At 38.7% G+C, this 19,244-nt stretch overlaps 1 protein-coding gene across 1 annotated transcript in view; it reads left to right on the top strand.

Annotated features, from left to right (window-relative positions):
* Window positions 1–3,860: 3,860 nt before the first annotated feature.
* LOC146001940 (uncharacterized) overlaps window positions 3,861–19,244 on the top strand; it is a 42,774-nt gene continuing 27,390 nt past the window's right edge. Inside the window, exons 1-2 of the mRNA XM_083139660.1 lie at window positions 3,861–3,918; window positions 7,291–7,353. Of these exons, the coding sequence (XP_082995786.1) occupies window positions 7,303–7,353 (51 nt within the window). The 5' untranslated portion in view covers window positions 3,861–3,918; window positions 7,291–7,302. The remainder of the gene's footprint in view (window positions 3,919–7,290; window positions 7,354–19,244) is intronic.

Below are 19,244 nucleotides of genomic sequence, written 5' to 3' on the forward strand. Positions count from 1 at the left end.
AGCTTTTTTGGCCTAGGGGCGGCAAAGAGGTAAATCCGGCCCTGGATGCACCACCAGGTTCCGTTCTTCAAGTGGTCCCTGCATCAAGTATAAATATATTGAGCATCAGTACTTTAACGTGGGAAACTTTGGTAGGTTGTTCCAAACATCTTGAATTAATGCGAACAACTTGTATTATCGACCCAATGCATCAGCCCAGTAACTATACTCTGTCAAGCTTATCTCTGGAGTAGGCGAACGAAAACAAGTCTCTGCGCAAGTAGTAACGCGAGACGGTTCCGCCAATGAACACGTGAGAGGGAATGAGATTGCGTTGAGGGGCGAAGCGACTGCAATTACCAGCCTTGCCAGGAGCGTGTAGTGCTTCGCTCTGCCCATGCGCGGCCTTGCTAGATATAGTTTGAACAGAGTATAGATTGTGAATTGTGGTTTTGCGCTCCCCCTCTCCACACACAAACACTACCAATTATCAATATTTTATCGATATTTTCTTCCTGTGCCATGGTATGTGATACATTTTACAAATTTAGAAATGAGGAAGCAAAGAAAAACACATTAAAAATAACATAGGCTATGTCCTACATAAAGATTTTTGCATTTTTTGATTGTAAAAAGTTTAGCATATTTAAGAATATTTCAGTTTTGTCTTAGCGTCTGAAAAACTCTTTTAAAATATACTATTGCTATTACATTGGAAAATAGGATTCCAGCAGTGTAAAGAAGATGAAAAAAGGCTAATAATAATAATTAATAAAAATAATACAGTGTGCAGTGTGTTCTGAGAAGAAATATTTGAAATTTAAAATTATTCTGCTTGAAAAAAAATAGCATCGTTATAAACCATATGCTACACATTATTATTAGTAAAATTTACAAAATAAATTATAGACAAGTCGACAGATATCTCAGAAAGAAAATAATTATAATTTAAATTTTCTTGCTTTCAATTAGCAAAATCGTCAATTATCCTATCAAAATTAACTATTTTTGCAATTTATTTTTCAAATTGTGGATTATAAGTGTTTTTCCCTCCTACCCTTATACCTGCCAAGCATACATTTCTCTGTCGAATATTCTGACTTTGTTGGTTTAAAACAAGAAATTGAATGCCGTCCTAGGCTTTAGCCCCCTAACCTACCCCTCGCTACGGGCCTGTAAGTCATATTATATGCGCCAGGTTCGTTGGCAATAGAGTCAGTGGCGGCGATTGAGCTCCATAAATGGGAGTACAAGAACAGTTTACTTTCCCTTGATACATAAGGTTTAGCATAGTGCGAAGCGAATGTCGCAAATAGTGGGAGGCAACTGCCCACTCGCCCCGCATAATCGCCGCCACTGAATACAGTAAACATAAAAGTCTAAAACATCAAGCCACAAACACCTTTAAAAATGGTGGATTCAATATGTTAGCTGCTTTTAATGTAAATTCCCATAATTCTTGAAATCATTTCAACAGCTTCGTTGTCACAAGACCCTACTTCACCTTCGAATTGAATAATACGTATTAGCACTTCTACACTATTGTTTGTTTCAAGTGTAGTTTGTTTCACAACAATTTTCAGTTTATTTCAAAACTCACCATTAATTACAACTAAGGTACTTGAATCCAATACGGCCTACCCAAGGTTTGCGATTATTTCTAATAGTGTACAAAGTCAGAAAGGTAAAATTAATCGCAAGATTCAAAAGAGAGAACATTTCTGGACGTTTGCTGAAAATTGGAGCCAGTTCGAAATATTAATATGGCTGCAGGGAAGATTAAAAAGTTACGTTTAGGCCATATTGGGTACATATGTAGATGACATTGTCATATATTTTGTTTTTCGCATCAAAATATGCAACAGAAATTTTAAAGATAGTACAACTATGTTGTTTTAAAAGTTAGATAACTATAATGATACACTTACATTTTATTTACATAATGACTTGTGTGATTTGCACAAAAAATTACTTTCTTTACAAAATGAACAAGAGAGTGACGTGTCATAATTTGTTACAGGAAGACCATGGATTACACATTCACAATCTGGGCAAATGAAAGGTCCTTCATCATCCTTAGTGAGTTCCATACACTCTACGTGAACATAAGAGTAACAAATGTCACGTTTGCGCATGTATTTCACGATATATTCCTACGTAGGCCATATTGAGTGCACCTTACACAGTGTTCTTTTTTCCCTCGTACAAACAGGACTTTAGATTTAAGCCTAAGCTAAATACATTGTTGTAAAGTACAAATTATGAGCTATCAAAATATGGACTTGATATGTAATAAGTAATAACTTGGTTGTGCAATATTAGATCACGTAGAACACATTCACGAATTTCAGCTATTTTGCATCTTTGTCCTCAAGTTACTGCACTACAAGTACAGCCAACAGGTTCAATAACGTCATTCGGACAGTCTAAATGACATACTAACGCCAACTGTTGAATTAACCTTGTAACTACGTGGAAAAAGCAAATAGGCCCTATTGGGTACTAGGCTATTTTGGATTCAGGTACCGTATGTTCGTTGACCATAGAGTCAACATAAAAGTTTAAAACATCTAGCCATAAATACCTTTAAAAATGTTGGATTCAATATGGTGAAAGTCACATGATTCTTGTAATTTCAACAGCTTCGTTGTCCCTTCTAATTGGATAATATTAGCACTTCTACACTGTTATTTGTTTCAAATGTAATTTGTTGTACCACAATTTTCAGTTCAGTTACTATTATAGTATGGGGGCGACACCTATAAATCATATATTTCGCACTTTTTTACATTGCTAACGTACTACGCGTATTTTGGAATGCGGAACATTTCCTAAGGTGAAATAATGCATTTCTAACTAAGATAATGTCTATTTCTTACATTTACGAGTACTTACTGTTACTTGCTATTTCGATTCTACGACACACATTATGGCGACAGTGTACTGGTTCATCGCGCGTTGTGCGAGTGTTTTGTCGATTTATGCAGTATTGTAACCTCGTTCACCGGAAATTACCTACTTTCGTGCCCGGATTTGAAATTATGCTAATACCTCGCAAACCATTGACGTTAGTCCCCCAAACCATTCATGTTAGCCACAAAAACCATTAACGTTAGCCCCAAAAACCATTCACGTAAGGTTAGGTTAAGTTAGGTTAGGCAAGTATAGTTAAAAAAATAAAAATAAATAAAAATACTCGACACGTCATGTTCTAGTGAAAACACGGCGAGTTTGAAACACTGACTACGGGATTACGTCATCTAACACACGGAACATTGTGCTCTCGTGCAGAAAGCAAATGGCGGCAGCAGAGACAGCGTGTCGGACAGAGATTTTTGCAGAAAACAAACTGTATTTTCATTAAAATGGATCAAAACTACATTCACGAACTTCCACAACGCTACAGAAAATTATTTCCGTAAGTACTTTTTCCTGTAAATTTGAAGAAATCCGTCACCCGTATACTATAATGTTACTTCAGTTTATTTCAAAACTCACCATTAATGACAACTAGTGAATATAATTGTAATTTATTCCGTAATATAATTATGAGAGAATCACATTTTTATGCTTTCAAAGTCAAACAGTGCAACAAAAGCACACGTGCTTCCCTCTAGTTACCTACATGTCGTAAAACCACACACGCTTGAATGCTACTCTTTCAGCCTTATATCCCAAACCGGATTTCACAGATCACAAAACTCTTTCATGTGAATGTGTCTGTCCTAGCACACATGAGCAAGTACGTTCAGTCGTAAAACATTATTGATTACGCTGGCTTCCTGAAGATGGCACTAGTGGACACATTCAACTGCGTAATGGCCGGAGGTGGCAGAAATTAGAGGTTTTCGGGAAATTGGACAGAGGTTATAAAAGAGCATTTCAGGTTCTTTGTCAAGAGTCTCTCCTAAGCTGCCAGTTAGTGGGGATTCTTATACCGTAAGTATATACAACACGTTTACATAAAATTATATATTTATGGAATATTTTATTCGCGTTAAGTTAGTGATTTGGAAACAAAGATTATCTCGAATCTAATGCCGTGAAGTATGACGAAAGCTAATACGTATATTCTGGTTATTTATGGAGACAGAATCATAGAAAGACACGAATGATTTGAACAAAAAGAATTGAGAAAATATTTAACATTTCTAATGGAGACAATTTGAATATAAGCCGCCCCCACAAATTCCTTTCTTCTTTTTTAAAATATGGTAGATTCAGCATACTTTCAGATGTTACATTTGATGTGGTAGGTGTAGAAAATTCTCTCAGTGTTCACGGTTTGTGGATTCTGAATATAATATCCACTGAAAGTTTTTTAAGTTTCACCCTGAGTAGTGAAGTTTCAGCTGAAAATCTATCTTCAGTGAGAAACTGTTTTGGTACAGTAAGTGAAGTTTGTGTTTTTTCATAAATAATACATGCAGAGGTGAAATACTAAAAAAAATATATTGCATTATGTACCAGACAGTAATAACAAACTATTGTCAATGTGTGAAACTCCATTTATAGAATAAACGTGATTCATTTCATTTTTGTGTTAAATTTGTTCAATCGTGTCAGTTAAGTGAAGCTGTCCGAGTGAACCATCCCAAGCAAGTGATCTTCTGGCCGTAGTTGAAAAGGAGACTTTCTTCATATTTCTCCTTATCTGTGAAAAGATTTTCAGTTTTACTGAACAGCTGTCAAAGTATTTAGAGACCTCAACACAATTTCGCCTCTGCTCTTTCTTACCCAAGAGACGTCACAGAACTGCTTCAGAGACTTCAAGAGATTTCAAATGAAGAGGTCAGCTAAATATTTCCAACTGCTTCTGAGAAGTGTCGACATTCAATTATGAAATTACCATTCTTAGAATAACAACAACAAAAAAGATAACTATCCTCGTACTATTATAGAGGGGTGACACGCCATTGGCCTTGGGGGATGGGCACCCCTGGCTGAACCCCCAATTTACTTTCTGGATACGCCGCTGAATATAAGATACACCAAGCCATCAAAATGTCTTACAGTGGTTGCGTAGGCACTTTGTTATTGACAACGTAGGCAGACAGAGATGTGGGTGGATGGCGAAAAAGAATTAAGGGATAGAGAAGAACAATTAGAATTGAAGGCTCATTGCGGTCAAGGCGTAGCATCGAAAATATTGAGATAGATTTGACATACTATTGGGCCCTTTATTCCTTATGAGGGAAGAATACAAGTTTTGCAGTGAGTGTACGTGACTATAATTCCCCATCATGTTCTAATTTTATAGATGATCTGTCACCTGTCTCGTATTAACTGGAATATCCTCTTAGTGTATTATCATTACTCTTTGCTTCCAGTTCAAATTTTAAAGTAACTTTGGTAATATTGGTATATGTTACGTAGCTAAAAAATATTGAATAATGCAGCGTGTATCACAATAGAGGAAACAATTTATCAGGTTTATTATTAAAAAAATATCTGAAACACAACAATGAGGTTTGTTGTATAACAATGAGAAAATCTTCAAGTTTTTATTTTCATGCTCAAGACTTTTGTAACCACGGTCACTGTAGCGCTGGTGTAGTGTTAACAAAAATGGCGATTTTCACAGGTGCAGAAAGAGCAGGCTGGGTCTTAAAGTTCCCAGACCTTAGACCCCATGACTTCTGCATTTGGGGCTTTGTGAAAGACAAAGTCTATGCCGCAAAATGTTCAACAGCTAAAGGAGAGATTAAGAAACGGCCTTGCTTTGGTGGACGAGGAGTTCTTGGGCGAAGTGTGGCAAGAACTCGAATTTAGATTGCATGTGTGTCGCATGAATGGTGGAAGCCACATTGAACATTTGTAGCCATTCATAGAAACTTGAACTGTTTCTGATTGATACACAACTAATATGATTGTATTTTAGTCTAAATAAATTCTTAAAGTTGGATACTCTATTATGAAACACCCTGTATAACTTCAAGTGCACTATTGTGACCATGGCGACTAGAGCAACTTTGGAGGCTGTAAGCCAAGCTTGGACAGCTCATTTCGTATTGCATTTGAGTATTATCGGTCAAAGCGTTCCGAGATGAAAAGCTAAAATCGATGTTCCTACTTTTGGAGCATTTGGAGCGCCGTGGCTAGAGCAACAGGTTTGTACAGGGTGGACCAAAAAAAGGTAACCAAAATGTAGAACCGTTGTACATGTGTTCGGTTACCTTTTTGTTTTGCCACCCTGTAGTTAGAATGACAGGTCTGTCGTAGGTTCGATTCCCACCAGCGGCAAAATAAATTTGACCTGAGGACGAGAGAAGACTTCCTCCCTTCAAACGTAGTATTAGAATAAATATGATTTCATGCACCAGACAATGGATAATGTCCAATCAACATTGCATGCGAAATGATACTGCATCGAAGCTTTAGAAAATACACGTGTCGCGGTTTACGCATTGGAGATATACGTTTAAGTTTGAAAAAAGGTTAACTTTGATAGAACAATTAATATTTTTAATTTGAAGTAACAAAAAGATTTGTCTGGTTCTTCTCCTAGGATGCTTCACATACAAAAAAATATTTAAAAACTTTATTTCGAATACTGTTGAAAATGAAACTTGTACAATAATAACTTCAAAATTCTCCATCGAACAGTGCTCAGAAACACGTTGCAGTTCAATCCACTAATGATCACTTCATTTCACTTAAGAAAAATATAGACCAAAAAACTACTTAGTTATTTATTGTTGTTGTAATTCTACAGTCAAGGACAATTCTGGGATGTAACAGCCACATTGAATTGAATCATGGATAACCCAGAAGTGTCAGTGGCGGCGATTTGGTTCCAAATCTGGGGGGTATAGTGCGGGGATAAGTGGAAATGCCCCCTAATGCTGACACTGCTCTAAAGTTAAGGTGCCTCGCCGATGGTTGAGGTAACGTCGTATTCGTGTAAGTAAGGAGTCCCTGGTTCGATAACCGATGCAGGCACATAATTGTTCGGATCCCACTTTAAACTGTAGGTGCAGTCCCGATTAGCCTTACTGTGCATAAAGTGTACCTAAAACAACAATATAAATAAACAAATTCCAAAAAACAGTCTTGAGTTAATCTGACATTTAAGATGAAAGATAAATTAATGAAAAAAAGGCGACATCTATGATTTACCAGGGATTCGAAAGCCGGCCTCTTGATGGCTTAGCAATTTTTAAGGTTAAGGTCATGAAATTCGAAAATTATTGTTATGACATATTAATTGAATTATCACCAATATGTATCTCTCGCACTGTTGCTATCTTACGACCAAATAAATTTAATCTGTACTCAAAATTTGTTACAAATATTGTTTTTCTATTACAGCGATTGGAGAAAATGATCAAGGACTGGCTTCTAATATGCTATTGTGCCCTTCTACTCGATGGAGTAAGTTATATGAATACATTACTCGAGTAAAGTTCCGGACAATGTTAAAGAAACTCAGATCTTAGAGTGCCACACACGTAAATTTGCCGTTGCGTAGAAACGAATTTTCGTTTCGTCTCCCTCTCTCTTAGCATCATGTGTTCTACCCTGCTCGAAAACCTTCGCTATTGTTGCCACATTGTCATTCCATTCCTGGACACACTCGCGCAAACATCATTGAAAACAATTGAATAGCTCTCCAGCTCGCGGTTCCCACCGTTCGGTAGGGACGCTAATGTGGCAATATAGCACGGCGTAGTGCTTGCTTCTTTTATGCAGTGCATGTTCATTGGCTAGCTAGTAACTAGTGTTGCCAACTGTAATAATGAAGCACTATTTCTGTCACGGAAGGGGAAAAGGCAGGTAAAGTGGCGGTGAGTTTTGTTGGATTGGAAGCACCATATTTTTATTTTATACTAAGTATTTGACCGGTTTGACGTTGTGTGCGTGTATTGCGTGTGTGTATGTAAAAGTGTGTGTTTGCTAATGAACGTTAAATTCCATAATGCCTCCAGTTCTGTCGAAGTTGAAATCAAAAACCTTGCATAGCCAAGCTCGGAAAATTCTAAGCAACGTGCACGAGTTCTTGAAGGAGGAAGCCAGTCATGGTGTTAGCATCCCAATAAAGCATTTTGGCAAGAGAGCAGCGAACAGTAGCAACAAATTGTTCATATTTCATAATTTTGGAATTATTCAAAATAAATAAATTATGTGGTTCCAACATCATTTCAACTCTGGCTCCGGCACGTGTTCTTGTAGAAATTGCATAGAGGAGGCTGTCATTTTTGCTGCTTAATGCGATACATATTGTTTTCTGTGTTAAAATTGCCATGCTTTGATGGGTGACCAAGTTCATAGCAGGGCCGGCGGAAGGGGAGGGCGAACCGAGCGGCAAAATTTGAAGAGAAGAAAAAAATAAGCCTATTGAAAACTGTGATCGAGCGAGATATTCTTTTGCGCTGAATAGTATTGAAATAGCATAAGAAGTCTCATTATTTATTTTATATTTTGATGTTTTAGTTAGGAATATATTGATTTTCAATTTTCCGTTGCTGCGTAATGACCGGGGGGTAGGGGGGTCGAAATAGAGCGGCATCTGCCGCCACCTCCCAGGGAGGCAAAATGACTAGCGCCGGCCCTGGTTCATAACAAAAGAAAAAGCCGCGCAGCTTATCGTCTAGTGGCAGTATATGTACTTGTTATTGTTGTCGAAGCCGGCATCCTTTGTAAATGTACGACAAAGGCAACCGACTGTCGCAGATCTCAGAGAGGAAATAATAATACTGTTTGAGGAGGAGTGTTATGGTGCAATTGTAGCGGTTTAACACGTTGGCATGTTATTATCTGCCGTTGCAGTTCCATACCAGTGTATACGGGTTTTGGGAGTGAAAAGTTAGAACGCCACCAGTGCATTAATGCAATGAAAAATAATATATATATTTTTTTATTTTGTTTGAAATCACTCAAATAAGGAATCGTATGAAGAAGTCTTCTTTGCAGCATTTTTGGTAATTTTACTTATGTGTTAGTTCATATTTTGCGAATTTTTAGTCCATATGTATGTAGCTACATACATAGTCACTTGTTAGTACATATTAATCCTAGTCCTGGTATAATGCATGACGTTTAAAACTCAACGTTAGATAGACCTGAATTCTCTAATTTTATTGTTGTACGTAACAGCTGTGCATCGGCGCACCGCAGCGATTTTTCTATCTGCTCCATTAGCAACACTGCTTCTTTAGTTCTGTCGCGCATTGCACGGCAGAATTATCTGCGCTGGACTCTACCTTCTTTACAATCCATAGCCGTGCGCACGAGGGGGCAAGAGGGGACAGTTGACCCCCAAATACTCTAATTTAGAAATTTAGATGAATCTTATGACCGTTATTAAACAATATTATGCTACTGACAAATTTAGTATTTTCAAGCTGACGAAAGTTCCAAGCAACTACGGAGAGGGGGGGATTAGTTCCTATATAATTAAATATCCTACTTCGTTCTCTAGCAAATTTCTTGTTATTAACTCTCCCAATACTTTATTCGTTAGTTGTGTAATCTCTGTGTGCTGGTAGAATAAATTTTTCACACATTGAAAATCAGTAGCAGCGATTGGGTGCAAAACTAAGGGGGGAGGGAGAGGGGGCAAGGACAGTTTTCTTTTTATTGGCAGACAAGGCTTAGCATTAAGAGGAAAAAAAAGTGGCAAGAGATGTTGGGGGCAAGTCATCGCTGACACTGCTGGAAATGAATATATTATAAGCAGTTGTTTTGAATGTGGTGTACGACACCATACTTACATGTAAAATAGTATCTGAACTACAGAAGAGGGGAAATAAAGGATGGGAGGAAAGAACATTCGTGCCACGGAAGTTTTGAATTTTTCTAATACAGTGATTTTCGGCTTTCGAACACACTCTATATACGCCCCTGTTCCATTCTCATCAATACAATAAAACAGTGAGATGAAATGTGGGTTTTCTTTCTCCGATTGAATTTCTTGCCAATGCTCTTGCCACCCCCACCCCCCGCCGCCATAATCAGTCTGCGCATCCCTTTGACACAATCTTCACAAAGCATGCCGCCACCACGTGACCACGTCGGTGCCCTTACAAGAACTGGCAACACTGAAGCTTCTTCACATCTCGTTCCAGTTTATTTAAATTTGTCCGGCAGTTCAGTGGTTCGCAAACTTTTTCGCTTCAAGGCGCCCGTAGTGTTTCAATGTTTTTCCGCGGCGCACAAGTCAGAATATGGGCCTTCAGTTAGTGGTTAGGTTACTTGCCTTAAGTTAAAAAGTAAACACATATTTCAAATTCGAAAACATTTTACATGTACAAATTACTAAATGATCACATATTTGGAACACACTTTGAGAACCACTGCGCTAGTTTATATTTTTAACCTCACATTTCTCATGGTGTGAGAAACGTTTGTGTAGTACAAAGTAAATACGTAATGTAGTATTTTTAAGCTATGGATGACTGCTACCTGTCACCACCCAAGTACAGCCCACCGCTCAGGAGAAGATCCCTGCCGGAAGTCGAGTGACGTAGCGGCAGGCGACTCCACTATTAGGGTTGGGGGAGTGCACCCTGGGTCAGAAACAAGCGCTGTCGTCTCGCTGTAAGCTGTAAGGCTTGAATCTCATCTACTCTCAAGCAACGCTCAAATCACTGTCCACGCTCGGTCAGGGAGTATCCTCATTAGCGGTCAAGGTATAATCATCGTCAATCTGGTGTTGATTTCTTGACAGAGTACTCTGATTTTCTATTATTTTTTTTTTATAAAGAGCCTGCCGATTGTACTAACTACAATGTTTAAGATATTTTCAACGACGGAATTGGCTATTACAGCACTTGCGTTCGAAGAAAATGGTAAAGAAAAAAAAGAATTGCGAAAGCGAGAATGTTTATTTGCACTTACAATGTGCAAAGCTACAAATGCAACAATGGCTGTGTCCGAAAGCTGCAAGACCATACTTGAAGCGAGCATACTTCGAGATCATACTCGCAGTGCGGTCTTGAAGCCTGGAAGCAGAAAGCTTTCGAACTGCACTTTGACTGCAGCGCCAGCACAAGTGAGGATTGCAACAAAAGTTGCTTCGAAACTAAAATTATCAAACATCGACTGTATGTGCCACTCTTGTTTTCCGTGAACAACACACACATGACTCGGCGTGCAGTTTATATAACATAGCACGTTATTAATTATAGAAATATGAAAGAAATTTGCTCTTTCAAATTAATTTTCACACATTCCGCAACATGGTTTACGATCACGGGAAAAGAAATTGTTTTCTCACTTTTAAACACCTTCTCACTATAGAAGAAAGAAACCACGCATATATGAATAAAACCAATAAATAAAATTACATAGTATTTTAAAAACTTGTTTACTTACATTTCCACACAATGGAAGAACTGCAACTACCAGCTGATTGACTTCAGACGTCCATTTTTTTAACAAATGAAAAGCAAGCACAGATCGCAAGTGTGCACCGCTCGTGTGCTGCGTCCTCTGGTCTTGTACACTAGTTTGCTTGGCGCTTTCGAACTGCACTAGCTGACGTCACTTCCGTCAAGACTGTACTTCAAGTATGTACTTTGTACCTTTTGGACACAGCCAATGGTAAACATTACTTTGTCGGTCTAGGTTGGCTATGAAAATTTTCGGGCTGATTGTTTCATATGGACATTGTTGATCATTTCTTTTATTCGAACGTTTCCGACACTACACGGCTGAATAATGTACAGGATAAGCAGTAAAAAAATATGCTGTACACTGAAGATAGAAAAAAAAACAACCAATGAGAAATAAACAAATTCATTAACTCAAAACTTAATAAAGAAAATCAAAATTGGCCAAACTTACTGCATTTATGAAAGAGGTTGTGCCAGATCATCATCCTCCCCATCATCCTCTTCATTGCAGCTTGTGGTGCTTTCTGAAGAACTGTCGCTGTCGCTGTCCTCTGCTCCTCCAAAAGAAATAATTATTCGTTCGACCTCGTCTTCCATCAGTCCGTCCTTTTCCCAGTACTCTTTCTCAAGTTTTTCCACGTGCGCGCAGTACCCCTTCCAGTCCTCTTGGTTGCAAGATGCAATTCCCTGTATATTGAGATCATGTAGTTGAGATACCGACAGCGATCCCGATATATTATGATCCCGCACATATTTTTTAACTTTCGCCCAAGCTAATTCGATGGCGTTCAAATCGCATGCATATGGTGGTAAACGGAGTACTGTATGACCATACTGCTGCAGAGTCTTGTCCACACGGAAGGTTTTCTCTTGTGGCTTATTAGCCTGTATTACTTCGTGCAATTCTACTTTCGTCATGCTTGCGTCGAACGGGATGTTATGATTTGTCAGCCACGTTACCATGTCTGACTTAAGGCTGTAGCTCGAGGGAACCTCCTTATCCACTTGCACAGTATGATAAGGAGCATTATCTATGATGACAACGGACCGATGGGGTATATTCGGGACCAGCTTCTCTGTCAGCCACTTCTCAAAATTTGAGCTGTTCATTTGCCCATGGTAGTCTCCTGTGGAGCAGCCTGCTTTATAGATCAGGCTTGCATTGGGAATGAACCCATTACTTCAACCTGCGTGGACAACAATGAATCGATGTGCAGAACTTGCGTTAGATATCACACCTGAAATATCATTTGACTGCCAACATTTGTTTGATATTAGATTGGTGTCCACAGCCGTTTCGTCAACATACACAAGCGTGCGATTCTCTTCCCGAAATCGTTTTATGGCACGTAAATATCTGCTCCGCCATGTCACAATGTCCGGTCTCTCCATTAAAATTGTCCCTTTGTTCCTGCAGGTCTTCCATTCAAAAACCGGATCTTCTCATCAAACGACGCAAAGAATCCTCCTTCCACGGGAAATTAATTTTTTGTCGTATGACAGACAAAAGTTTACCACAGGTCGGCACACTTTTTTCACTTATGTACATGTCACGAACTGAATTCCTGATTACATTCATATCAAAATCATCGAGAGTCACATTACGGTGAGGTGGCCTTTTCCTAATCTTTCCAGGGGAGACTAGTTTTCTCGTGACCGCTCATTTCGTTCACGCGATTCTTTCCGAATCCTCTTGATTGTCTGCTCCGACAAACCTGTTGCTGCAGACGCACGCTTGGTGCTCTGTGTAATTGGCAGCAAATATTGCTTTTCTTCAGATTCACGATCGCAAAAGTCAATTACTTTGCTGACAATATTACGCGCTTCACTATGCACAGTAGCACCTTTCCTCCTTACACCTGCCATAACTCTTACAACACAACGAACACCACGAAAAATCACAATGAAACACCCACGCAAAAGCACTTCCACAACAACAATGACCGCAGCGGAAGACTTCCTGCTACCCCTAGAATCTGCAAATAGACCGGTCTTCCCCTGACCCTCCGCTCGTCCTCTCCCCTCATTTAGGGATCTTATCGTGAGCGGTGAGCTGTATTTTCCCATATAATTGAGATTTGGACTATACCACTAGTCCCCTACAGTTATATATACTATGGGTTGACGATTTGACTACCTTTACTTATTAAAATATTTAGCAGAATCTGAGGCCTTTGTGGGAAGTACGAAAAGTAAATAGTATATTTAGTAGTTTATTGAGGAAACAACGACTAGAAATTTTAGTCATATATAACATTAGTAACTTTAACAATAGACATTTTCCATCAACAAATTTAGCGTAACATATTATATATATATATGTTTGATTGACATTAATCATTCAACTTACAAATATAACCACATTTCATATAAGCCGAAACAAATGTACCGGAATCAGATTGTGTTTACAATTAGGTATTAGGGTTGGTTCAATGCTCTGTATTATTCTTAAGTGGAAAATATCTTATTAATCAGAAATTTTGAATAGGGAAGTTATACATCTAATTGAATACAAATGAACATGATTAGTGTATATCGGTCAACTCTGAAAGGACCATTTGCGTAATGGTAGAATTAAGCATAACATAAAAAAATAGTGCTCAAATGAAACTAATTAACTAAATCAAGTAATATGGATCTTAGATTATACGTAAATATATTAATTATACTACCAGTACACAGATGATGACTTCAACAGAACGATTCAACTAGTTTAAGATAGAACTGCCAAATGTGAACCCAACCGCTGCCAGAGTAAGAGAGAGAGAGAGAGCTCCGCACTCCACGCGAGAGCCTTCCCTTTCCATCGTCACATGACCTGGTGACGTATTACTTCCCCCCCAAAAGGAAACAAACGAATAACGAATAGCACACAATCTGACTCGTATTCCTTTGCGAGCGAGGAATAGCGTTACAAAATTTCCTCTCCCCATTTAAATACACATAAGAAGCATTTCATCGCTTGCAGAGAAACATATGGTACTTACAAAACATCACACATTCAAATCCACAACTCATTTGTGTCCTGGTACTTTCGGTCTTCAGGTTCATTTATTAATTAATAGTTGACATTTTATCGATCATTTTCATTCCAAAAGAAACCTGTAATATACAAAAATTCCAAGAAACAGTACCTTCATACGTACGTACATAACATTTAAAATTCCAATTTCAACAATATTGGAATAAACTGTTTGATAACACAGGGTACCCATTCTATCAGACATGAAAAGAAAAAAAACAAAAAAATATCAAGTTGACCTTTCTAAGTCTCTTACTCTGGTAATGAATTGCTATTGCTATTTTTACTGGATGGAAGAGTAACAGGCATTTCATAAAACCTCTTTATCTTAGAGACATGCACTCTCTTAAACTTATTTTGATCTGAGCAATGTTTTACTAAAACTGAAACATTAATTAAAAATTTCACAATTGTATATGGCCCTGTATTATCAGTATTATAAGATAATTTACGTGTTACATTCTCAACCTTTTTTGATATAACTTGATTTTGCACCATTACCTTGTCACCTACAGCAAAATTTACAGGACTAAATTTCCTCTTATAAAGTTCCTCTCTCTTTTTCCAAGCTTTCTTTAAGTTTTGAAATGCCTGGTACAACTTCTCTTTCTGCTCATCATCAGAAATAACTTCATTTTAATTTTCTAATTGCCATATCATATCGCTAAAATCTCTACCAAGAAAAAGCTGGGCAGGTGTAAATTTTGAAGCATAACTGATACATGAATTATGTGAATATTGTATTTCTTTTAATTCATTTACCATTTCGTTTGCTCTTTAGCAAACAATGCTCTCAAGCTATATATTTTTCAGCCATATGTGCTTAACTATTGCAAGGACTTATTGTTGTTTGTTTAATGCCAAAATTAAAGAAGAATGGTTCAAAAATTTGCGAAACAAAATATAGAGCATTATCAGAAGTGACCTCACTCACAAATCCATATGTTAAGAATATATTATAAAGTTTCTGTACAATGACCCTTGATGACAACATCTTTAAAGATTCATAAATAACAAATTTTGAAAATTCACAGACTACAACTAATACCAATTTAAATCCTTTTGATGGCACCAGTGGACCGACACAATCAATATGATATTTTTGGCATGGAGCTGAAATAATTTCAGATGACAATGTATTTAGCACTGCAACATTTCTACTTCTACTTTGCTGACAAATATCACGGGCTTGTACCATATCTTTAACATCTCTAGCCATCCTTACCCAAGTTAGATGTTTTGGTATTTTGTTTAGCATCTTCAACCAACCCATGTGAGCACCTTGTATAACATTACTATGAAAATAAGTAATTACAGATTTACGCAAATGTTCAGGAACAACAATTCTATATGGCATAGTATCAGATTTAGTTTTATAGAACAAGACATTTTTTACTAATTTGTAATGTTGTACTACTTCATTAGCTTTCAATCTATCAATGATTTATTTTAGATTTTTATGTTCTAGTTGTTCATCAGATATGGATACTGACAATAAGGGATGAGCCCACATGCTCAAGTTAATACCATCTAATTCACTTACATCTAGTTCTTTAGTATTAAACTCCTTACCATCAAACATTCTAGATGAAGTATCTGCTAACTTATTACTTGTGGTAGGTATATGCTCTATTTGAAACTTGTACATAGATAGCTTTTCTAAATATCTGGCATATTTTGCGTATTTGAACGCTCTTTTTATCATCCATGCAACACCCATATTATGTAGTTGCAATAGAAATGGTTGACATCTCAAATAAGGATCAAATCTCTCTAAAGCTAACATTAAACACTCCAATTCTACCTGATATATGGTTTTATTTTTATCAGCTTCTTTCATTCGCTTTCAATAAAAGAAGACAGGTCTTAAATTCCTATTCTCATCTTCCTGCAATAAAATGGAACCATAGCCTGATAAAGACCCATCTGCTTGAACTATAAATGGTTGATTGATTGATTGATTGATTTGGTGTTTTAAGTCCACTTTATGCACAGTAAGGCTTTTCGGGACTGGACCTACGGTTTAAAGCGGGATCCGAACCACTTGTGCCTCCACCTGGTATCGAACCCGGGACCCCTTGAACTATAAATGGCTTTTCCATATCTGTCAATTTCAATATTACATTTTCTTCAAATGCTAACTTAAATTTATGGTGGGCATTTTGCTGTAAAGGACCCCTATAAAATTTTTGTTTCACAGATTTTATTTAATGGTGAGATAATTTCCTGAAATTCAGAAATAAATCGTGAAAAATAATTTATGAACCCTAGCAATTTAATTTAATCCTCTCAAGGATTTGAGAACTGACAAATTTCTAATTGCTTCGATCCGTGAAGGATCCATACATAGATTTCCATTACTCACTTCAAACCCTAAGAATTTTATTTTGTCTGGCCCATGCATTGTTTGATAGGATATTGTTATTCCACAGTCTCTGAATCTTTCAAACAATATCGTCAGATGATTTATATGAGATTCTTCATCTGATACAATTAAAATATCATCACAAAAGTAAGAAAGAAATGTGCCCCTTAAGAGCCAGTATCAGTGTCACTCGAAGAACGCACCGGACAGATGTCAAATTTTCTTCCTAGTCTTGCCAATATTGATTCCATTTCCCCCTTCGAACGCAAATCCATTGCATGGTAGACCGTTTGAGACTTTACTGGTGGGAGGGTTGCTGTGTCGAAAGAAACAGAAGACAAGGTTCCCTGTCCGCTACTCCCCCCCCCCCGCGGGGAAGGTTAGGCTCTGACCATAATAGACCTTTCTTTTGAGCCCGAACGTTTATAACTCCGAGCCGAGAGGGTTTCTGTGACAGGACAACACATGTTCCGAGTGTCTGAAAGAAGAAAAACACACATTGACGAACTTCGCAATACAACTTACATGTAATAGAGCCAAGGACTATTTAGGGGAGGCGGGGTGGGGTGTCCAGGGAGTCCGAATCTTCCGCGAGAGACTTACTAAAATTAAATTATGTAAATATGCTTGTTTTGTTTAGCATCTGTCGTATAATCGAGATAGGTGTATTTCCGTCAAACTTATTGTAAGGGAAGGATTACATTGGGGTCATACAACTTTGGATGACTGTATCAAAGAAGATTTATACACACCACTACCTAAGTAATATGCTTAAATATTAAATTAAGAGCTTTACTTTTCGTCAAATGGATCTAACATCCTTTTTCGTTATTCAATAAATATTCAATTCCTTATCTGTTTCACAATCACCTTTCCAGGTCAGTTGTTTTTATACAAATTGAAGCGATCTTAACTATTCATGAGCTAGATAATGAATACGTGCTGTTATATTCCTATTCTTATGCCATCTTTTCCCATTCATGTGATAACAATATTAATTAATATTTTAATATTATTAATTTAATATTACTGTTATTTTAACTTGTTTTTATTATTAGAAGAAGGTACCAACATCATAGGCGTGCGCAGACCCTCTGATAAGGGGGGGAGCAAAAACCTTGAAAATTAAGTCAGATCGGCAAAGAAAAACCTCATTTTATCTCACTGTTTTAGTTTTTTGCATTGATGTGATATATACAGGGTGATTCTAAAGGTGTAGTACAAACGAAAACTACAGATACCTCCCATGAAATAGAGACGAAAGTTCCCCTTCCACTTTGTCGAGAGATGCCTCCGTGAGGAGCTAGACAACGCCGAAAACGTGTGAAAATGAACTTCACACCTCTGTACAGCCAGTACCAGTGAAGATAGAAAGGCGGATCAAACGAAGTCAAAAGGAACACCAAAGTCGCCCATCCGAAAAACACTAGGCGGCAGCTGCGCAACGCATGCGCATGGCGTTCCACAAAGGAAATAGGAGTGTCCAGCAAGACAAGTGATGGGAAAGGGTAGCGATCGACAACGGTAGGGAGAAAAGAAGCAATGAAGCATGAAGTAACAATTGCACAGCGGGAAACAAACACCATGACTGAAGCAGTGCAGTCGAGAAAAGTAGTGCGGGGTTGCAGAACCACGGGAGGACGACGTAGGATGTAAAAACACACCGATAATGCAAGCAAAGTGGTCCATGACACTCGACAGGCAACAGACGCATACATGGTTCGGGGCAGAAATGGCGGCGCTGGCGGTGCAGCGCAAGGGGGAGTCCCCAAAACACAGTGGGGAGACACCGCAGCAAGAACAAAGCACGGTGCAACAAAAGAGAAAGAGGACCGGACGGGGAATGGTACCTGCCAAGGAGACAACAAATGCGGGACGAGGGATTCCCCGTATCAGCACCGAGGGGATGTCACACAGAGGTCGTGCGCCAGCAGGACAAACACAGCAACTACGGGCACAGGAGGTTATTGCTAATGAAAGGTGCACGTACAGATAGGACCACGTACCCCTTACTGACGTTGTAACAAACGTCGTGATGGGGCCCAATCAGCCTCTTAGAAATGAAGCCGAAGGCACATCGCTGGGTGGGAGCGGGCGAAAGGTTGCTGGAGTGTCGTACGGACCCCACCACTCCGTACGGTGGACGACACTAATGGTCGAAGTCGGAATGTTTCCATCCCGATCACCAGGTCCACCGTTCCCAGACCTGACGCGGCTGCTTGCTTCCGAGCGCAACCCCAGCCGAACAACTGGAGTCCCTCCTCGGCCGCAGCCTTCCGCTCCGAAACCAAGCGTGGCCTCACACCACCGCAGCCGCACACTGCCGCGTGAGTGTGCGACCGGGCCGAGCAAGGCTGGACAGATAAACTGCGTGGGACATTCGTGTAATGAAGCCACGTGGGGGTATGCACGTCTGTTCAACTGCTGGGTTACCCCACATTGGTGTACACAAACACCACACGATCGTACGTAGTGCTCCCCGTCGGCTCGAGCAAGACGGACGAAGTACGTGTTGTGGGTGAATGGGGCAAGAATGAAGGAC

Source organism: Lepisma saccharinum, chromosome 18, assembly GCF_977018435.1.
Source record: "Lepisma saccharinum chromosome 18, izLepSacc3.1, whole genome shotgun sequence".
Classification (NCBI taxonomy): Eukaryota; Metazoa; Arthropoda; class Insecta; order Zygentoma; family Lepismatidae; genus Lepisma; species Lepisma saccharinum.